Genomic DNA, 24,572 nt, shown 5'->3' on the forward strand with positions numbered 1-24,572 from the left:
TTTGCAATACACTTGTTAAACTCAATTTTTGAAAACTTAGGGAGGGTTAAATCCTTGAATATTTTAGAAAAATTTCCTAGGACAAAATCTAAATCTTTATATACTAAAAAAAGAAAAAACACTGACACTAGCATAAAAGTTAAAACTAGTGGTGCCATTGAGTGTGAAATGATATTAAAAAGTAAGTTTTATATTATTTAGTATTAAAAAAATTAATTTTGAGAGTAGAGATGAGTTAAAAATATTATAAATACCAATAACAAGTAAAATTTTCATTAAAATTTTACTACTCAAAGTATGATGCACAACTCCCCAATCTCTCCAACCCCTTGAGTTCCATACTCCAAACTTTAATAGCATCAATGTCACTTATATATAAGTTAGGATAAAAATTAAGAAATGAAATTTGGCATGCTGAGATATTAAAAAATAGATACCAATACGGCCATGGAATTTTTTTCTCGTTTTTGACTTTGGGTTCGGGTCTCAAAACATCCAGATTTGAAAAATCCCCATGCAGTCAAATTTGAAACAATCACAATACTTTCCTGTGTTATAACAGCTGTGAAAGTAAAAGCTGAAGAAACATTGTGAGAAAATTACATTTTTTTTATTATTTTGAAAGGTTAGTGTATGGTATATGGAAGCAGAAGTTCATTAAAAATAATTTCTGTTCTACTAAATATTTATAAAACTCAAATTTTTATAGTATTAATACTTTTTTCAACTACAGAATATCAGTTACAAGATTTACAATTAATTATACATAAATATTATATAGTAGCATTAAATGTAATATAATAAAATATAGCATTTTGCAATATTTGTAGCAGAAATTTTACATTTTATCATTAAGCATTTGAACAGAATATTTGATTAGGGAGATAAAATACATACTATCATTTAGAAAAGAAATTTTATATAATATATTATATTCAAAGAAATATTAGCGTCAATGTTCAAGTAATTAAAAATATACATATAATAAGTTTAGAAATTGAATGTATGAAGCTAAAACTTAAAATTGGAATTCAACATCAAAATTTTACTTAACCAGTAAAGAAATAATGAAATTAATTCACAACCCTTTGATATTGTTTGGTTGATGGCAAAAATTATTATTGCTCATCTAAGCACGTGAATATAGATCTATTTTAGTTTTAAGAACATAATGATTGCATATTTCTGGAAGTACACAGCATATAAAACAATACAGATTTTTTTAAAGTTTAATGAAAATTACCCATTAGAAAAATTATTCAGTAATTGAAACATTTGGTCTTGATAATATTAACACAACAAATATTCTTATTTCCAAAAGTTTGGATCGGTTTGGAGTCGTCTTTGAAAGTTTGTATACCATTGTTGAAAAACACTTATTGGGATAAATTCAGTTGGGCTTAGTGCAACTGCTGCTGGATTTGTTACAAATGAAGATGCAAAATTAAAGAAGTTTTCAAGCATTTTTGTAGCAAATTCCATAAAATTACTAACAGCTGCATTATCATCTGTTACTGGTATTTGACTTTGTATATGAACTAGTGGTTCTACTGATATTCCAATTTGTGCAACGTGCGAGACTGGTTGTGGGGCAAATGGATTTGCTGTTGTAGAATCTGTAAAACAAAATTCATAATATATTATTTATGTTAGCATCAAATAAATATTATTTAATATACAGTTTAAAATTATTTTTACTTTTAAAATATTGATTTTAAATTTATTTAATCTCTATCATGACAATACAGTATTTTAACTATATATGCCAGTGGTTCCCAAAGTGTGTGCTGCAGCTTCCTCACAGGGGTGCCACAAAATGTTATAAAATTTTTATAATGCTAGAATTTGACATAGGGCACCTTGGGAAAATCTGCATTTAGCAAGGGGGCCTAAAATTTAAAAAATTTGTGAACCACTGACATATGCTATATATGGTTATTAACACATCTAAGAAAATATAATGCTTGTATGTTGTCTATAATATATTAAAAAAAACGAATTTTATATTATGAATTAATCTATTTTAGATATCTTATTATATTTACAGATTTTAATATAAAAGCTCTAATCAAAAATTTTTCAATGATGAGATAATTTTTTAATATTTTCCATCAAGAAATAATAGAAAACTAGATAATAATAAACAAAATATAGTGATAAAAATATCAGCCACAGTAAAATTTTTATGGAAATATAAATGGTCTTTTCTATGCTTGTAAACTATGTTGTTATACAATTAGGATCAGTGTATCTACAACACTGATTTATCACACTAAGCTTATTATGGTTTTATTGACAAATTGTATTAAAAATCTACACCAGAATGCATTTTGACCTTTTTATGGTCCTTATCAATTGGTTTTTCCAAAAAGATTTTACAGATTATAGTGATAGTCCACACATTTCACTTATTAGTACTCATACATTATGAAGCAATAACTAAAATTACATACATACAAACAAAATATCCCATTTATCTAAACCTTAGTAAAACAAATTGGTAAAATCCCAACATTAGGTAATTAAGCCATTTACAAAATTAAATTATTGGTTTTACCATAGTGAAGCAAATTATACACCTAAATGCATGTGAGGCCAGCCGATTAGGGGTGAGGTGTTTTCGACAGCCGAGCGGTTAATTCTGTCGTGTGGACGCGGAATGACTCACCGAGACAGGTTTACCATATAAAACCGTTTAATAATATACATAAATTGTTCTTACAACAAGTCAAGAAGTCAGGCGAACTCCTATCCCACGATGGGTTACTAAAACAGTTCCCAAACAACACGGAAAAGTTCGACAGTTCGATCGGTCCTTGGGTGTTTCGCACGTCGGACGCAGAGAACGATGTCCCCGGAGCACGCACCAGCACTTGTCGCGATGTCCTCGGTTAACGAGTTGAACCTCGGCGATTCTGGACAGAACGGGTTGTCGAAACCAGCTCCTAGGGCGTCGAAAGAGCCTTCGTTGTGTCTCTGTCGTGAGCACCAAATCCCAGCAGGGTAGCGCTACGCACCAAAACCCAAGACTCCGTAAAGTTCCCGAAAACGCGGTTTTATCAATTTTTCCACCGCGGTCGCCTCTCCATTGGTCTCTCCTCGTCACATGGTGACAATTCGAAACTCCAGGAAGGGCGCGGGAGAGTTCAACGTCGCGTCGGAACACGACTCCTCTCCAACCTCGTTTTCCTCGACTTTACTCTATCTATTGTTTAAAATCTTTTAACAAGACAAAAGGTTCATTGTTTAAATCCGATCTTTAAGTTCGCTCTTTCGCACTACGAAAATTGACTCTTTTAAAAAGTCGTTATTGGCCTGCTTTCGGACCCCGTTTGGGTCCTCACATGCACATTTGGAAAATTTAACTTTTACTGTATGTAACACTTTCCATTCAAATAATCAACACTGTCCAATGTATGATTTAGATGTATAATTTGCTTTCCTATGATACAAAAAAAAAGATGGGTAGATGATGTCACTGAAGATCTTCAAGACCTCGGAATCGAGGATTGGCAGAGGCAGGCTATAGACCGAACGAGATGGAGAAAGATTGTGACTGTAGCTAAGGACCGCCAAGGCTCATAATGCCATAAGATGATGATGATGATACAAACAGTAATTAAAAGACCTTAGTAACCACAAGATGAAAAAAGTAAAAAAAAACTGTAAAACAGAAATTGACAATGTGTGTTACCTTATTCTCATTATTTTCATAAATTAATTTATTATTTGTTTTTAGAAATCATTCATTCTGATTCTCAGTTCTTAGAAGTACTTTATTTTGCCTCTGGTTAATTCTAAAGATTGTATGTCAGCTTATCACATGACCATTTCTCTAACATGGTTTGAAATTGTTTTCAAAATACAATTTGCCAACCTCTGTGGTGACTATATACCTGGAAGCAATTTCACTTATTTGAATAGATTACAATCTTAATTTTCTGTTTTATTCAGTTTAAATTACATTCTTCATAACCAAAAACATCTCTCTCATTTCTATATTGGAGCACTTTCCAGCTTATAGTAAAATTTAACAGAAAAATGCTCCAATCTGAAGAATTTTTTTCCATTTAAGCAGGTTTCCAGTTTATTCAAGTTATGTTTTGGACAGGTTTTACTGTACTATCTTCTTAACAAAACATATCTATTTAGTCATCTTTTCTCATAATTTATAGTGGATAAGGATAGGTTATTTTAATATGAAAAATACCCTCATATGGTCAAAACAGAACAGCAAGGTTAATTGAATGCCTTTAAATGTACACACAATATGAAATGTACACACATTGGTTAACAATAAAATAATAGTTATATGCTCATGTAAAATTTCTTATAGGAGAAAGAGAGCTAATTCAAGAAACCTGGAATTTGCAATATATCTGTTCAATGTAGATGCTGAAGAAAGATTTAAACCATCCTTAACCTTTCTAAATTTATTTTAATATTTACATTTATATAAGTTTATAATATATAGATAGTAATTTTTGAATTACTAAAATTTCTGTAATATATTACAATTTTAATTATACTGTATTTACTTAAAAACTGCATACCTGTTTTCAGTTTCGAAATTTTGAAAATTGCACTAGGTTTCTGATTGGATATGTAACCAAGAAATTGCCAAGTTGGTGGAGCTACAGGATCTGGCCAACTAAAATATACTAAAAAGCAAAAAATATTTAATATTTCTAAAACATTTTTAATTAGTAAATTTAATAATGCAATTTACAATTAAAGATTTCTTTAAAGATTTTCATAGAACTATCATAATTCTTATGTAAGATAAAATACAATTCAAAATTTAAGTTATACTACAAATAAGCTATTTTCGTTTTAAGAAGAAAATCTCAAACTTTATCAGGTTTCACTAATAACTTCCTTTCAAAAAAACAAATACAATAAATTATTATTAAATTCAAAATAGATTAGCAATTTGTTATTTTTCTTGCAATATAAAAAAAAATACTTTAAATTATCCAACTTAAGATTCTTATTGAATGATCCTACATCCTAAATGAGCAACAATATTTAGAAAATATTTTAAGTAGAAATAAACAGTGTACATTTTCAAGCAATTTCAAAAGTTATTGAATATAGCAATATGAAGTGGGCAAAGGATAACGTAATGAAATGTAGAGATCGCTTAAGTCATTAAATGATGAAACTGGCAAGCTTTAAGCAATGATACATATTTTTTAATTGAATTAATTATAACATATCTAATTTCCAATATTTAAATTATTAAATTTAAACAGGTAATCACACCCAGTTCTTGATAACATAACTTTATTGTTCTGAACAACTTACTTGAATCATTAAAAATTATCTTAAATAATGGAAACAAAAACTGAATGAAATTAACTTAAACTAAATCTGTAATACACTGCTCAAAACTAAAATTTCAACACCAGGAAGGAATTAGCCTATCTATGCAAAAGTTGAATAGACAAGGTTGTACAGCAGATGACTAGTTCTGCAGCAATGAAACACAAGCCACTGGGCTAAACAGTCCTTAAATAGAAAGACATGTGGGTTCATTAATAAAGCAGGGAGGCTTCCTACATGTTCTAGTGCTGTCTATGTTACCAGACCATCATCACATGCTTGCACCAGTGGAGAGGCAATGAATCAACATGCACTGGGGTTGTAAGCCCCTGATAGATTGCTGCATGAACAGCATACATGTGGTCACAGTGCACACAGTACTGTATAGTGCATGAGTGATCATTGACTGACACAAAGATAAAGTACTAGAATATCCACATATATAAACATCTTAAAGCCTGATGATTATTATATTAAACTCTGGGGACCCAGGACTGAATCTAGGCAAGCAACTCCCCATGAATTTTTTTGTGGACCTGGATGTGTCAGGGTTCATCCCTTAATATTCAGTTGCCCTATTGTGAACTGGGTCAACCCATAATGGGCATAGAAAAAGGTACTCTTAGTGCCTATAGGGTAGTAAAATTATATATCTGAAATAAATTATGAAATTATCATCCAAAAATAATAATATCATCACCATCATTATTATTTGTACATCTTTAAGGAGTTCAAGTAGTTACAATCCACTAGCACATGATGCCAATATGAAATAAAAATCTTCTGTGATAATTTTTCTGAATACTTGCAAACATAACTGAATTTACTGAATACTAATAATAAATTAATTTTTCATCATCTCCAAGCATTATTCTTGAAACTTCAAGCACTTTGATCGTTCTCTTATCCATTTTCAAAGATTATTTTGTTCTATTTCTCTGCAGATCAGAAATTTCAAAAAGAAAAATATTTAAAACAATCATCATGTAGTAATTAGATTATTATTAAAAATCATCTTATAGTAAAATACAATAAAAGAACTAATAATGAAAATATTTAGAACCTTAATTTCAAGCATTTTCAATATACTCATCTATATCATCTTCACAAGTAATGGAATAGGAATCTGGGCATTAAATAGAATAATATTTTGAAATTTAAATAAGTTGCATAAAAATAACAGTTGTAACAGTTACACAGTAATTTTAAGTAAAACTAAAAATAGAAAAATGAATCCAAAGATCTCCAAACGTCAACAAATAATTTTAGTGTATTATTCTGTAAACAGAATAACACTTTTAATAATACAATTTTAGTGTATTATTCTGTAAACAGAATAATACACTAAAATATATGAAATATAATTTCAGAATAATTCCTTTTTATAAAAATTACTAATCTTAATATTTCATTTTTGGTTAAATTTAATGACTAAGATGTTGAATGATCAGAAATTAAAACTTTTAAAAGCGCAATCTGGTGATCTAGCCAAGATTGATTATAGAGATTGTTCAGATGTATTGTTGCACTATAATTTTATGGACACTGATATTCTGTTTCCAAAATTCATTGTAATTCATTTGTTCCAAAGAATCTATGGGAGTGAAAATAAGTATTTAAAAATATCAGATTGCAACTGTTAGTGTGTGTCCACTAAATAGCACTTTGACAAATAAATAGCTATTATTTACTAAATAATATAATAAATAGCTATTATTTACATCTCTGCTTGAAAATGTGTTTTTCCTCATATTTGTCATAATATGACAAGAGATACTAGTTGCCTACATCTCCTGTAAAGTTTGTTTTTACAACTGACCATATCATCTTTGTATATACCAAACATTATCATCAGATCATTGCTTCCTCCATTAGTCTAATGTTTCCTAAGAAAAAGTAATTGTAAAATATGAGCAAGGTGTTAATAATTTGGTGCCATTCAGAAGGACTAAAAACTTTTTGCTAAACATACTTAGTTTACATGAAGTGATTACAATGTTAATATATAAAATACTAATGTTCATTAAACCAAATGTTAATTTTGCTTGTAGCATCAACACAGTTTGTTGTTTATTCCTGATGTTAGTTTTACCTCTATTGGCCACGATACACTAAGCAATTTTTGTGGGAGACATGTTGCAAGGTGACAAAAAGAACCTGTTTCTCAGGCAATGGGAGAGCAGTTGTCAGGGAGTTAAATCACTGACTTTAGGGAAACAAAGCACCTCCTGTCACTCACTATAATCAATGATCGCACATAGATTTATTACATAAATACAGCTCTTGTTTACAATACAAAAATAAAAATGGAGGATAGTCACTCATGGATGATTGATAGGACATGACATTTAATTTCATTAATTAAATTGTATGAACCAATTCTTTATTAGTATGGTTATACCAATTTATGGTATAACCACACTAATAAAGAATATCACAATATATTCAAAGATACATACTTTCACACCATTAGCGAAAATTTACAACTGCCAAGTAAGAAATGTCGATTGTATAACTCGGGCAAATTTTCTCCTTGTGTGCCCAAAGATCTCCAACGTCAACAAATTTTTGTTGCTCAGAGATATGTCTACAGGGTAAGAAATTGCCTAGTGTTTCAGGGTCTTAAGTAGATTAGAATCATTTGGTAAAATCCTCCTTAAATTGGATTGAGAACAATTGTCTGGAAAATATCAAACTTTTCTTTAAAATTTAGTTCATGTTGAAGGAATTACTTCCAAAAAAGAAAAAAATTAATATAAAATATGGCATTTCTAAGCTTATGTTTTATAAGATCTATTCAAATAAATATTTAAAATATCTTTAAAGATGGTTTTTTAAAAAAGCATTAATAAACTTATCTTACCAGATTTAAGATTTTTTTTAATCTTAGTATCTTAGTTCAATAAAACTAATCTAAAATTTATGAGTAAACCTAGGTTATACATTAATATAATCTATATGTAAAATTGACAGACTGCAGAAATTAGTTATGTAAACTTAAATTTGTTCTGCATAATCAAAATGGCCAAAGTTGATTTAATACAGGGGTTGGCAACCTTTTTTGTCTGTGGGTCAAAATCAACCATACTGTGTGTATTAAGACGACGTTTTGGGTCAGTGGTATTTTCATTTTAAAATAGTCTCACCAGTATTACCACACGTCTGTTAAGGAATTATGGATCGGCATTGCCAAATTTATTGATTTCTTCTTGAAATTATGTACAATTTTTATATTTTAAAAATAAAAATGCATATTCATTACTGCAACTTTGTAATCATACAAAAATGATAGTTATTATTTACATTCACTTTATTTTTTTTTTTATGTATTCTTCAAGTGTTTGTTTCATATTTATGTTTTATAATTTATTTTATATACTGTATTATATTTTATTTTCGGAACTCAAGTGGGTTACTTGAAATTATGAAATGGGTCACTTGGTGATCTGTGGGTCATAGGTTGCCGAGGCCTGAATATAAGGAGAATTCTTTCAACTCTTCTAATTCAGAGGACAAAACAATTTTATGTACTTTACCTAAGAAATTACAGTAAAATCTCAATTTAACAGACAAAATTTGATCCATATGTCATATGTGAATATTAACACACTGTTAATTTGAAAATTCTTTTTATATGTAATTCAACTAATAAGATATTATTTTTTCAAATCCAATTGTCACCACACTTACTTCATGTCACAACAGGATGTCTTCATATATTATCTTAAGATGAATAAATAGAAAATTTTTTGTTTTTGTCAAATTTAAATTTTGTTTTCATTTCAAGAATCTTACCTATTTGTTTAGTTAGATACAATTAAAGTGTATTTCCAAAAAATATTTGTTTGTTGATTTTGATTGTATGTTTATTACAGTCTCAAAACTATGGTGAGTACATAAGCAATAATATATTAAAAAAACTTCTCTGTGAAATTAAACTTCTCATACATACTTAATTTTAATTATACAAATGTTTCTATACAAGTAAAAACAGATTAATTAATTTGTTAATTTCTTAACATGCTCATTCAGAAAACCTGCTTTATTATATAATGAATTTTCAACTTTAACAAACACCTCTTACTCAAATGAATCAAATAAATTAAAATATTAATGTAATTGAAAGATTCTAGCACAAAAATTTGCTTGAAAAGCTTTTTTAGGTTCTTCCATTATTCCAAAATAATGGAAGAACCTAAAAAACCTAAATTTGATTTTATGTCTTGATCTCAATGTTAAATCTAAATTGGACATTGAATTCTAACTGTCATTAGAAGTTATCTAAATTTATAAACTTTGGTTCTTATTGTGTGCAATTGATTTTATCTGTAAAAAGAAATTGTCATCTCCAGAACTATATAAATATGTTATCTACATATCATAAATAAAAGATGAGAAAATAAATGACATGAAATTCTTAAAGCTTCAAGATATTTTAAGCAAAGAAGACAGTAAACAACAATCTAATAAGTTAAGTACAGTAGTGCATCGATCATCTGAATGTCAAGCAACTGAAACGTCAATTAACTGAAAGCTTTCCAGTCAGCAAATTTAAATTGCTGCTAGTGCTGTGGCACTGCAATCTTTGGCTATGTCTTGGGCTACTCCAATATTATTTTTGTTGGTGTGCATGTTTTAGCTGGCAGCACTGGTGTGACCATGAGAGGGTACTTAAGGACGTGCCAAAATTTGAATGAATTTCAACATGGGATAGGTTAATATATTTTTTTTGTGCATAATCAGTTATCCAAAAAATTGATTTTCCAAACAACCAAAGTCCCCAATTGATTCGGATAATTGATGCTCTATTGTATCTTGTTTTGTACCTAAGTTATATTTATAGAAAACTTCAAACGTTTTCGGTCTTATTAAAAGACCTTTCTCAAGAAAATACGATTAAATAAAGAACAAACACTGTAAATCGAACACTTAATACAAATAACTCTTTTTTGAATCTTTCGAACTGGCTTATAATCCGTTGCGAATGACGTCAGTGTAAANCGTTTTCGGTCTTATTAAAAGACCTTTCTCAAGAAAATACGATTAAATAAAGAACAAACACTGTAAATCGAACACTTAATACAAAAAAAAAAATTTTTTTTTGTATTAAGTGTTCGATTTACAGTGTTATATTTATTGATACCATTAAAACATCTCTCATACCTCTAAATGTCACTAAATTTAAAGATTATTATTGAGTAATAAAGCTTCAGTTACTTAATATTATAGTCTCAAAATAAAAATATTTTCAGTAGATATAAAATAACTCCAAATTTTAAAATTTTGTTTTTTTTCTAAGCATGTTACTTTATTATATATTCTGATGACAAATTATCATCATCAAAGATATTCTTAATATAAACATCTAAAACCAGATTGCCAGATTATATTGAGCTATATTACTATTATTATTATTCTCAATTAAATGCTAAGTAATTTGGCACTCGAGAGAGGCATTAGGTGTCATCTCTTGCTAAATTTAATTATTACAATTAAATTAATATCTAATAATTAATTTAGAAGGTACTGGAAGAAAAGAATCAGCTTAAAGCAAGACTCAAACCCACAACTCCCTCTTACTGTGTGGTTACATTGCTAGTTATGCTACATGGCCCTTCATTTGATCCTCACTCCAGAACTTATTTGGATATGACCATACTTAGTTATTTACATACTGCTTCAGGCCAATTCTTTTCTTCCAGAACCTCTCTTTAATTAATTATTAAAATATTAATTTAATTATAATTATTAAATTTAGCAAGAGATGGAACCTAATGCCTGTTTCTAGTGCCAAATTACTTAGCATTTAATTAATAATACTAGTAATAGTAATATAGTATTTGACTTTAGTATTCTCAATAGCACTTCATTCAGTTAAACTAGTTAGCAAATAAGTTTAAAGCAATATCAAAAGTCAACCTATTCAAAGTTTATCTCATGAAACTTTAAATGATTAAAAAAAATGATCAAATATTAGAAATGAAAAATCAATTTAATCTTGAAATATTGATTACATAATTCAGTATATAACAAATTCAAATAGTTATTAGTATAATGATATTGATTGTGTGAATTGAAATTATGATTTATGCATTTAGAGCAAATTATTACATCTTCAAAATTAATCTTAAACACTTCACTTTAAAGCATACAGTGGGTGATCAGTTAACGAACATAATCATTCCAAGACTCTGTTCACTATCCGAATTGTTTAACCGATTATTGATTTAACATAGATTTTTATGGGAATTTGATTAATTCATTCTGGAAACCCCAAAAAATAAATAAAAAATTATATACTTTCTTACTATGTTTATTTACATGTAATAAAAAACTAAAACTTAAACTTAAAATCTTCATACGTGAATACTGGAAAGCATATAAATTAACACTCCAAAACCTTTAAACGTCCAGTTATGCACGTCCATGGCAATGCACATGCATAACTGTATTCTTTTAAAATCCATTTGTGCTGTTCCATTTTTCAAAGTAATTTCATAATCATTGTTCTACGCTTGCACTGGTTCGAATCTAACTGGTTTTTAAACCTGATGAAGACCGAAAGTAGGTCGAAAACGTTTGTTTACTATTAAATTGTTTACTACTGGACGTTTAAAGGCTTTGGAGTGTTAATTTAAGAAACTAAAAACAATCTCTCCATTTTTTCATAGATGGCACATCTTTGTTTCTAAGATGTAATTTTCATTACTCCTTTAGCTGCTCAAGCTCAAGTCTTCTTGATTATATCTTTCTTAGCCAAGACTGTGCCTACTGTAGACCTGTTCAAGCCATACAGCCTAGCACCATCAGACATCTGCCCACTGTGCACACCTACCTTGGCTATTATATCTTGCTTCTAAGGTGAGCACAGTTCTTGACACACCACTCTTTTTAGGCTCCATAATATTATCAATGTCTTTTTGAAATAAAAAGTTCAGAAAAGCACTCACAAAAATTCAGTGAACAGAAATCAACTAGCGCACAAAAGATTTATGGAAATGTGAGGCCCGAATGAAATTCAAAATTTTGGTGTTAAAACGTTAATGAATATCTGATAGGACAGTTAAACTCTCTCACCTTTAGAAAATAAAAACCTATGCAAAACTTAACGAGTGCCCAATAGTCTCACAAAGACTATAAAAAATTATTTGTCAGAAAAGAAAACAAAAAGCTGGAATTACAATGGAGAGTTTCAAAGTTCTGGGAAATACCAGCCAATCAGTATCAAGTTGAGCGTCGATGTTGACGTCTCCCACACTCCAAAAGGTTTTTGAGTTGTTACCTGAAGACAAGGGAAAATCAATCAGTATTAGTTATTTTCTGTCACTTCTTTTTATGTTTGTTCTGTGAAGTGTTCATTTTCCGAACATAAAAATCTTTCGCAAAAGTGTTCATTATCTGATTTGTTCACTATCCAAACTGTTCGTTAACCAATCATCCACTGTATTTGTTTTGAAGTGAAAATATTTAGCTAATTTTTCCATAGCTAACTTTTTCCATATTGTTGAAAAACCTATCTTTAGAAATTAAACACTAGAATAAAACAAACTTTATTTTACTCTAACTTGTAACACTTAAAGAATACTTCATTATTATAATTTCTTTTTACACTTTTTATTCCTAACAAGTAAGTTATTTTTAGTAACCATTTTCCATGTTATAAAATTAACACTGAAATTTATGGTTTTGAAACATTAAATCCATTTTTAACTTAAAATTTTATATTTCATATATCTATAATGAAACCCAAACAAGTGACCACAGTTTTACAAATATACATATACATCATAAAACAATATATAATAAAAGAATAATAATAATAATAATTTACCTGAGCCACCAATTCCATCTTGAAAAGGAATTGCACCAGTTAGAAATACTACTATATGATTTATATTATCTGCATCAGGAATTGTAATAAAAAATTTTGTTTCATCTACAGGTTGAAAATCTGTTTGTACCTTAAAATAAAAAGAAAAAATTATGATCATTTTTATTTAATTATCTATATATATAACCCATTCAACGGGTGTCTGTCTGCGTAACTGTTTGATAACGGACACTAGAGGCGCCCCTATCGTGTGTCATATTTCAAACATTCAAATTAACAATTTTAATTATTATTTAAATTAACAATATAAATTATTATTATTCATTTGGCCCATAAATTATTATTTGGTCAATATAACAATATAAATAATTCAGTATATTTGTAATAGGAATTTATTATTTCAGGGGCTTATATCTTGCGAAGGGTTGCGAGTAGGGGTATGGTTCCTTTGACTTTATTGTTCGCACAGGGGCTACAGTTTGGGGGGGATCGCCACCTCTTCATTTGGAGGGTAAATCTTACCATTGGGACTTTAACAGAGCTGTACAGCAAATTGATAGGAACAAGAAAGTCAAAGGAACCGTGCCTCATGGAAATTTGTAAATAACGCCCACTAGAGGGTGTCCCAGACTACTAGTATATAATAAAACAGTAAAAATTAGATAAATATTAATGTTTTCTAATTGAAGTAAATATTTATCCCTAATCATTTTATACAGAGTATGTCCCAAAGTAAAATCTTTTATGACAACTTAACAAATGAGCAATTATTTATTGTGACATTGTCACAATACTGGGCTGCAATTTTTAATCATATTTTTAGTTTATTTAACTTAAAATATATGCTCTCCATCTCAAATTAGTGGCAGTTTGCCCCTGTACATCATACTTTACCTTTAACAATAGAGTCGTGCTGGTCATATATCTAACACCCTTCAGAGGAAAATTTTTGAATTGAAATAACATGACTTCCAGTTTGCAGTTTGCATTGGAAGTTCATAGACAGTTAATTGAGGCCTCCTGTTCCTAAGCTTTTCATATCTAGTCTTGTCTTTCATCTACCTATTTCCATTCTTGAAATTAAGGAAAGACAACAGATGGATAACAGTGGAAATTTATAGGTCTACAATTTTTTCACAGTGCAGCCCAATTTATATTAAAAAAATTAAATTAGCCATTTGAAAGTACACAGTCTAAGATATTTTTCTACAATTTTGTCATTCTTTACTAAACATTTCTCCCAGCTGGAGACAAGAGCAAACATTCCTTTCTGAAAAAATTTTTCACTTAATGATCTGAACCAGTCCATGACTACATCTTTTTCATCATCATCAAAGTGTAACCACCAAAATGTTTCTTAAGAGATCCAAAAAGTTGTAATTTAAAAAGTATGTTATAATTTGTATTTCTGCAGATGATGTTGCACAAATATGAATTATGGCAATATAAAATACAAACATTACATAAAAAAGGAGAACCAAATCTCCTCAAGCTAGAAAAAAAAATACACAGTAAAAACTTAATAAAAAATTTGAAAAATATATAAAAATAAAAAGAACATTTAAGAATACATATGAAAACTTTACAATTATGCTTAAAAACAATAAAATTGGAAAATATAAGATCTTCAAGCCCAGCTAAATAAGATATGACACAATAAAAAAGAAAATGATCACCTAGAAACATTAAGTCAAATCAGGCTAAGAAATGCATGAAAAATTGTGAGTTGTTCTAGCTAAGATGCCAAGGGAAATTTTAATGGAATTGGGATAACTATTGAAAAATTTTAGAAGTAATACAGCCAAAAAATAAAAAATGACAACTAAAAGAAGGAATATTACGTACCTCCGAAACATTTAACCAAGGTTTCGGAGGTACGTAATATTTAGTAAACTCCGGTGTGTAGTTGTACGTTATTATTAAAAGAAGGAAAATCAAGTCAAGTAAAAACTACTTCTCTTGAATCAGTGGTAAGCAGATGGCTTAATCTATTAAAAAGCAAACAACATGAATTTGCAAAGTTGATATTGTATGTTCTGTAAAAGACAGGATATGGTCAAGGCTAAAACAAGCAAACAGTGTACAATAATAAACTGAAACTGGCAAAAAATAATGATCTTAAAATAATTCTCTAGGATTACATCTACAAACTGAGATTCTTGGAAATTGTTTTAAACTGGGATTAAAAAGTTTTTGATCAAAGACAATTCCAAAATCATTGACAGAACTTATGCATTTGATGGCATATTGAATGATAAAAAAAGTCTGTAGATGGGATTACATAAAGAAAAAATAAAATAAAATTAATCTCATGAAAGCTGTTGCTAAGATTAAATATTTTGAATCAATATGTTAAAGTATTAAGATCATGTGATAAAATGTTTGGATCAGAGTTTAGAATTTTGATACCATCATCACCATTGATTTTAAGCAATGCCTAATGAAATGAATATAAGCAAGAAGAAAAACCCAGCAATGAGTTTAACTTTCTCTGCAACATTTAAAACTACATATGGCACCATCTGTTATGGTATTTAAAAACTTTATATTTTTAATTATTATAAAAATTGGCAAAAAACTTAATTTTGAGGGTAGGGATGAATTTTATAAAAAAAATTGTAAATACTAGTAATTAGTAAAATCATCATTAAAGTTTAGTTCACACTGAGCATGATTCGCTGGCAAAAGTGAAAAACAGAGCGAATAACCTGTCAAACAAGTCATGTTTGACCGATTATTCGCTCTGTTTTTAACTTTTGCCAGCAAATCGCACTCAGTGTAAACTAACCTTAAGTCCGACCCTACTTAAGATATGACACACAACCCCCTCTATCTCGCCACCTTACTGACCTTTAACCACCAAAATTTAACAGCAACAATCCCCCTAATACATAAACCTCCCTGCAAAATTTCAGAAATTTTCAACAAAAAGCACAGAAGTTAAGCTTTAAAGAAGGTGAACAAATTCATGCCCCCCTATATGCACAATAGTCAGTCTATGGAAAGAATCAACTTGAAAGCGTCATGAGTGATGATGTTTCAGTTAAACCAATCAGGGCATTTCTTAATGATGTCAGCACTTTCCACTTAATATGTCAGGCAATATGTGAATTTTATTTTATTTTCTCTCACTAGATGGTAGAACAGCTTTTCTGTTAATTAATGAATGCTTAAAATATTAACATAACTGTAAAGTTAATGAATGATGTAAAGAATCATGTGTTTAACTACTACTATAGCGAACTTTCTTGTATTCCAATATCAGAACATGAAGCTTAATGTGAATTCCATATTACTGTTTATAATGGCAGTGACATGTTTAACAAATGAGGAAGAAATCAGAAGTAACTTGCCACAACTAAGTGATCAACGACTGATGCTCATTGGTTAATATCCAAGTTGATTCTTACCATAGACAGACTATAACATCCATATATACAGGAAAAAAACCCCAAATGTTTTTGCAATGTTTCAAGGTCTCAGGTCCACAAATTCAAAATCTTGGAGGGGTCATTTTTTTGACCAATTGCCATACTTTCCCTCTTATATATAACAGAGCCAGAAGAGTACAAATTCCAAATTTGAACTTTTGTTAAACTACAACAGTCTGATGATAGAATAATAAACATTCCAAAAATGTTAATCTTTCATCTAATAAAAACAAGATATTTCCTGGCTCCTTAAAAACTTCAGTGATTGTTTTGCTAGTCAAACTGAGTCAATTATAACTTTTAGGAAATAACAATTGGCAGAAATAAATAGTTGCCCTAAAAATTTTTAGGGCAACTATTTTTCTTATACATGGGAAGTAGTTACATAAATCATTTTTAATCACTGTTCTAAGAAAAACTAATAAAAACTAAACCAATTGTACAATAATGGGAGATCCACGGGTTAATTAGATTAATTACTAAAATATCATAAAATATTTTAATTCTTTGACAAAATTTTAACGAAAAGGATGTACATTCTTCGTTTCCAAGAAAGGGAGGAAACGAACTTCCTTTTTGGACTGACTAGAGCTACTCACTGTCCTGTGCAGATGAGTCAGCCGTTCCTATAAAAAAGGGTAGATTTCCCACCTTTTTATGCAATTCATCCAAAGCAGAACCTGCCATCCAAACTGGCCACATAAGCATCAATCTCCATAATAAGATCGCCACATAACGAAGGACCATCTCCCATAATATTTGAAGGTGCCTTATAGACGACAGAAAAGTGATTGAAGATTTATTCTCCCAAATCACATTATCCATCTCCCAAGCTCCTATAGAAGACTACGAATATTACATAAGTCGAGTTAGTATAATTTCATGTATATGTAAGCTCTCTCTTGGCAGTAGGATAGTTTAAGGATTTAGAGGTTGTTTTATTGTATTGAGGTTTATTGTAATTTTTTTGATTTTTATTTTATTAAATTCATTGTTATTGTTTAAAATATTGGTCTCCTTATTGACTCAAGCCTGAGCCTACGTCCACTGCACTTACTCGCAACTCCCACTCGAAATTCCTCTAAAAAGAGAAATTGAGCATGCCTAATGCTATATCCAGGCTGGTGTCAGGAAAAACAACTTCCAGGGGTTTCTTACGAACTTCTGTTCTTTAATTTAAGTCTTAGGAAGCCAACCTTTGACATTGCGAGTCAATCTAACCAATTGCGTGCCAATTAAGAGACACAGAGTTCAAGTTTTGAGAGCTCTTGCCCCTGGCTCCTCACAATAATTTCAACTAATGCACATAAAAGATTAAACAATATGTCTACCATAGAAAACAAAAACAGATAATACATTAAAGTAAAAAATCATAAAATGGTCAAAACATGTTTTCCTAAACAAATTGAATATACAAAGAAAATACAGTACTTTAAACTTTTCCTTTAAAGTTTATTAATTTTTATTTAATGTCTATGTTAAAAGTTAAAATTTATATAGGTTAGATTACATCATTTATTCATAAAATTTGCTTTTTCATAATAGCGTGCATAAATTTTTTTTACGAAAAAATATGAAAAATCAATATATATGATTAAAATTTTAATTAACATTTCCAATTTTAATTTGAAATTATTATATAAAAGCTAAGAATTACACAAGTTCATATAATTACAATTCATATTCAGACATTTATATTTAAAAGTTGAAAATAGTTACTTTAATGATTTTTTATAATTATTCCATTTAACATAAAAAAAAAAATACAGAATATAAACTTATTTTTAGAATGTAAATTATTGACCTCTTTAAAATGCATAAAAGTAATTCAGATTACCATCATATAATTAGTTTTTATAATAAAAATAAATAGCACAACCTAAATCAATTTAAAAAATTACTTTATACATTTATACACAGACTCAATAAGTCAAACTTAACTCAAATAGACTCAATACATTGTGTTTCTTCTAAACAGGGCTGTGACAACAGATCTCATAACACAGAGGGGCTCAACTAGATTGATAGTGTGTTTTTGTTTAGCTAACCAAACACTGGTTATTCAGCTATATTTTACATCACTTTCAATTTGTATTGTTTCCAAAGAAATGCTTCCTTTATCCATTAGCAAATTCAAATCTTTAAAAAATTTGCAGGGGCCTACAGTTTTCCATTATAAATGGAAAATCTATAAATGAAAGTAATTTTGAAATCACACTTCACTAACTTGAAATTTAAGATCTAGAGACTATTTCATGTCTAATTTTGTGTGCTTTTTTATATTTCAATTAGATTATATCACAAAGTTAAAGATTAGTATTGGTATTTTACAGACTGGTCTTTCAGTGCACAACAAACAGATACAAAGCATTGTTAAAATTTTAGTGTCTTATTCTTAAATGAAAATTGGCCAATTTTAATCTTAGTTCTTTATAAACTTATAAGTTTTAGATTCTGAAAATTTAAAAATATCTGTGATTTAACAACTGACTATGTAGTCAGTTGTTAAATCACAGATGACCGATTAACAGTCTTTAACAAATAATTTCAATTAGTGACAAAATCTTTAGTTTTCTTTTGTTTGCTACTTCTGTACTTTGGAATGAAAATAGTCACTATTAGTGATAAAAACTGCAATTCAAACTTTACAATGAAATTTGGATGGTGTGAATGTTTAGTTCAAAATAAGGAAGTACATAAAAATCCATAAATTTAAGAAAACAAAGATTACATCAAAAATTGGAAAGGAATTTTACATTCCATTGATAAACAAGAGGGGATTTGGGAAAGATATTTAAGTCTAACTATATTGTTTGTATTGTGATGTTAACAATCTTATTACAGTAATGGTAGTTTCCATAACTCAAAATTTCATTAATTTGAAAATTTCTGGTTAGACTTTTCACTTAGTTATCAAGAGTCTATTTTGAATTTTATAATGGTAAATACAGTATTAAATTTAAATTATTTTCCATAAATAATTTAATGACTACATTATTTTGCTAGTAGATGTTATGAGTCACACTGGCTTATGGGTTTAATTTTCTCATGCCTTTTGCTGATATTTTAATTTTATTAATAAATTTATCCAAAATGATGTTTGATAAAACCATTATTGAAAAATTTATTTACAGTAGATCCCCCTAAAAAGCAGGTTCATATAATATGGATTCATATATAACGGCGAAAAAATTGCAATTGTATTCGTGTATAAACACGCTAAAAGAGACTCGTATAATATGGTAAAACGTCATTGCCGACTTGTGTCGTGACAGGATTGGTCAAATCTAGACCAATAGCAGATATTTCACAAACCATTAAGTTTAAACGAGCAGCGGACCTACTAAAAACCATTTATTACTTAACGGCCATTTGATACATTTGAAGACTTTATAATTAATGTATCATTGTTCACCATGAATCATTCTGTCCATTTCTTCTTACTATTTTACTAAGAAAGGAGATTTTTTTGTTTGTACATTTTTATCTATTGTCACAAAGAAAACCTAAACACATATGTGAGCCGCCGGAGAGGTTGGGACTTCTTCTCCTTCCCGGTGACCTACTTTCTTGTCAGGGATGGTAGTAACGTTCGGTTACGCGTTACGCGAGTGGAGGAGAGTCGGAGGGGTCAACGATAAGGCATGAGCAAAGTCGAGTAACGACACCATTTAAAAAACAACGATTTATTAACCTAACTAACTAAATAAAATCTTACAAAACTTCATAGACTTTGCAGAGAGAGAGAGTTTACAATAATAATCGTTCATACCTCTTTGCATATACTAATGGGATATTTTCCCGTAATGTCGTCCTTTATGGATTCTGAGCAGTGACACAAGTATAGGTCGGCGACGAAAGTGTAGGGCTGCAATGGGAGTGTAGGGCAGCAATGGAGGAGGAGATGTCTGACTTCGACGCTCGGCGATTCCCCCGAGGAGGGGAATGTGTCGGGCTTTTATACCATTTTGGCGGAAAAAATTAGTCAGGTGACCAATTGTTTTCGCAGGTGTGGGGTTAAAGTTGGTGTTCGAATGACAACAATATGACGAATTTCGTCGATAATTGTAAACTATTCACGAATTGATCGTGAGAATGTTTATAGTTAAATAGAAAGAGTTATAATTTTCTCATGCACCTCAAATTTCGTTTCTACAGGTGCAACTTCCTCTAGTTTTAAAGGAATTTTTATTTAAATTTATTAAAATTTTAAAGGGTTACTTTCTTCCATGAAATTATATGCACTTCGAATTTCACACATATAATTANAAGTTTCGCGTCGTGGTAACCAAATAAACCAAATTTTTTAAAAATTATTATAACACATATAATACGTATATAATATAATTCTTCATAACGTAAGTGAAAACACCCAGAAACATTTGTTTTTACGAGATAAAATGAATCGAAACTCACAGCTTCTGCAATAAATAGCAAAATACTATTTTATCATTATTATTATTCTTCCATTTAAAATATAAAAGTATTTCTTTGTTTATAACACTAGTTCTTAATTTATCCGTTCGTCGCAGCGTCACACTGTGACAATATCACGTGACCATCGGTGCCCGTGGAATTTATATCAATTTCGGAGTGGCTGTCGGTAAGCTGTGGAAGTAAAATCGATGATTTTGTCTAAAAAAAGAATCAAAATTATAAACGGAAATTAAATTTTAGGTAATGTTATTGATTTTTTCCCTGTATTACTGTAGGAAAGTTTAAATCTTTAGTGTGTTTTATTTACCCTCAAATTTCGTTTCTACAGGTGCAACTTCCTCTAGTTTTAAAGGAATTTTTATTTAAATTTATTAAAATTTTAAAGGGTTACTTTCTTCTATGAAATTATATGCACTTCAAATTTCACACATACAATTAATAATAGAATACAACTATCAGTAAAACTGAATAACTTTTTCATAATTTATCCAGTTTAATGTGTTATTTACCCAAAAACAAACATTTTTAATAGTCTTCAGCTATCATCATCAGGTTCTGATAGTGTTCAAAAATAGAACGTAACTTCATAACTATATCAGAATCTGACAATGATAGCTGAAGGCTATTGAAATCACTTCTTTTTGAGTAAATATGTTTTTCTCCTGGATTTAAGCTTAATTTGAGGTCATTCATTAATAATAGTAGTTTTCTACTAAAATTATTTGATAATTTAATAACAGATTATCAACTTGTAGAATGTTACAATTTAATATTTTTGACTTTTTGAAGTATCAAGAAATGTTATCAATAATGTGACAAGGCTTTCAAAGAACATTCCAGAATTAACAAAATGTAGCATTTATTTGTTATTTCTCCAATTATTTTATATCAAGTAATAAATTAATAATTTATTTTTTTGTTTTTTCTTTATATATTATTTTTCCCCTTATTTCTTTAAGCTTGATAAACCTAAAACACTTATCTAAACATTGAATATTAGTACTAATTACAAGGTTAGAATAATCTATTATATTATATTCAAGAGAATAAAGTTAATCAAATTCCTTTTATTCATATATAAAAATTGTTGTTGCAATTAGCTATCTAAACTTTTAATCCAATGTAAATAGGCACTTTATAAGGCTTTATAAGAAAGACTAATATATGGAGCAAAGTTCATTTTAATGTTATATAGAATAAATACACAATTGATAAAACAACAAGGCAGAATTCTATCAAACTTCTATTAAATAGATTAAAAGTTATTCATTCAAATTTTTTTTTATAAGTAGAAAATTCACTTTAATCACTGAAATAAAACAGCAAGAATTAGTTATATAAAGAAAAAAAAATTACCACCAGTATAACCTTTTATGATATGACGATCTTCCAAACAGTAATGTGGAATTGCTAGAACATTAGTATTGTACACCAAACTACTGTACAAAGTTATCAATTTGAAGAATGATCTAAAATTTTTGTCTACTCTATTATATAAAATTTTTGAATAATAATTATTTGTATACAGAAAAGCATTTTACAAATGAATATCTATTTACAGAAATAAAAAAGGAATAGATTTTGCATTTAGTACACAAATGAAGAATCTCTCTGAATTCTATTATATAGTACTTCAAAAATCTTTTTGGATTTAACACCAGTGAAATTAATAAGAGTATTTTATCTTTATTAGATCATATTTCTTAAGATCAAACCGCAATAAACTTTATAAAAAAGAAAATAATAGATTATTTAAATTTATGTAGAAAGTATTTCATAATTCAATTAATAACTAAATAAGATTTATTCATTAAAATTCTTGACATTGACTAAGAATAAATAATTGTCTCCTAATAATGCTATCAATTTAATCTCATTCAATTTTAGAGTTGTTTTAATTGATTCAAAGATGGAAATCTTTGAATCAATTAAAAACTTTAGCTATCTAATAAAAAAGAAATTTACTGTGAATAAACCTATAACTGTCCATTCTTTTTCTATCCTAAATTTTTAAGAGAGTAAAAGAATGAATTTAAGTACTAGAGCCCTAATTAATGGCATATGTAAAATTACAAGTCTTCATTTGCTAAAAATTAAATACAGAAAAAAAAAATAGAATTACATGTAAAACCAAAAATAGCCTTTTAATTAGACTAGAAATTTTCAAAAGCTTTCATACAAATACATATGAACAAAACATTTATGAAAACTAATATACTTTTAACTTCTTTAATATATAATAAAATTATTAATTACTCCCATCTTTCTTTAATTAATGTATTATCTAGTAATCACGTCTTTATAAGTAGATGGCAAAAGAAGATAGTTTAATATTTCAATACAGTAGATACTTATCAATTTAAAGTTTATATATATTAGTTAGAATTATTGAGCTTTAAAAGAAATAGAAATTTCCAATTGAGTTATAAGAAAATTAAGCTTTATTGAAGAGAACATCGAACGTTTAAAACTCACGTCCCTTCAAACTTCCGACTGATCTCGAGTTTATACAAGGCCATAGGAATAAGTTTGGCTAGTCCCACCTCAGCCGAACCACTTTTTGCCACCAACATTACAAATACAAATTCTAATTTCAAAACACCCACTAGCATACAACACAGACCAAAACAATAGGCTTTTTCATTGGGGAGAAGGGTTATCACTAAGGTATCACTTTTTCCTTCCTAACAACATATATCTCTATCCAGGGAGATTTAGATATATTGAAATAACTACATAATAATTGAAATTGAAATCTTTATAAAGAAACTAGAAGACCACGGTCATAATCATGGCAACCACTTCCCCCTTCCTACGGCTCTGTTACACATTATATTCTTCTTGAAATAAGCTGCAGAAAACAAATAATTAAGCCAACAAATGCAACCAAATGAAGGCTAAAAAAGCATTTGAGTTTTAAATATTTGAAAATTCACTCCAATAAAGCCTAGTTTCTTTATAGAGAGATTCTTGCTCATTTCTAATCAAGAATCAAAATATTATATTTAAACACAATAGAAACAGAGTAGCAGAGTAGTAGAGTAACAGAGTACTTTTAGATAAATTAAGTAAAGATGTATTATAGACAAATTAACTAAAAGTAACTTCTACCGAGAACAAAAACATTTTTTTCTTTAAGAGCACAAATAATCACATATAAGCGTCATGTATTATATTAATAAGTGTATTAACCCACCAGCCGTCCAGAGACTATGACACCAAACATGGGATTAGTCATTTTCTTTCACTTAAATCTTTCCTACTACAGACTCCATAACGCGGCCACACTTCCTTAAAATCAAAACAACCATCGACACCGTCGAATAAAAATACATCATATTATTTTTAAAATATAGTTTATTAATTTTATATTTAATTTTCTTGTTNTATAGCCACTAGTGGATGTGAGCTTTGAAGTTTGCATCAACTACTAGCTTCTCTCATAAATATCATTAACATTTATATTCATAATCAAGAATCCAAACTTAACCATTACATGTTTGTGCACTTAGCCAATGTTTAATAAATTCTCTGTCTTACTTGACCAT

At 28.9% G+C, this 24,572-nt stretch overlaps 1 protein-coding gene across 1 annotated transcript; it reads right to left on the reverse strand.

The window, feature by feature from the left end:
* Window positions 1-685: 685 nt before the first annotated feature.
* On the reverse strand, window positions 686-24,339 carry LOC111625087 (protein OPI10 homolog). Its single transcript, XM_023368115.1, has 4 exons — window positions 24,221-24,339; window positions 13,157-13,286; window positions 4,554-4,661; window positions 686-1,616 (listed from the first exon to the last, which is right to left on the reverse strand). Exons 1-4 carry the CDS (start codon window positions 24,260-24,262, stop codon window positions 1,309-1,311), a joined length of 588 nt encoding a protein of 195 aa, XP_023223883.1. The 5' UTR covers window positions 24,263-24,339; the 3' UTR covers window positions 686-1,308.
* Window positions 24,340-24,572: the final 233 nt, after the last annotated feature.

This window comes from Centruroides sculpturatus, unplaced genomic scaffold (genome assembly GCF_000671375.1).
Source record: "Centruroides sculpturatus isolate CEXI.00-Female unplaced genomic scaffold, Cexi_2.0 scaffold295, whole genome shotgun sequence".
Classification (NCBI taxonomy): Eukaryota; Metazoa; Arthropoda; class Arachnida; order Scorpiones; family Buthidae; genus Centruroides; species Centruroides sculpturatus.

Bases quoted from the DNA above. Each gene is read 5' to 3' on its own strand.
- LOC111625087 (XM_023368115.1), bottom strand. From the start codon at position 24,262: ATGACTAATCCCATGTTTGGTGTCATAGTCTCTGGACGGCTG. The intron at 13,287-24,220 runs GTGGGTTAATAC...TTTTATTTTAAG, and splicing joins TCATAGTCTCTGGACGGCTG to GTACAAACAGATTTTCAACC. The intron at 4,662-13,156 runs GTAAATTATTAT...TTTGCTTTTTAG, and splicing joins AGATGGAATTGGTGGCTCAG to TATATTTTAGTTGGCCAGAT.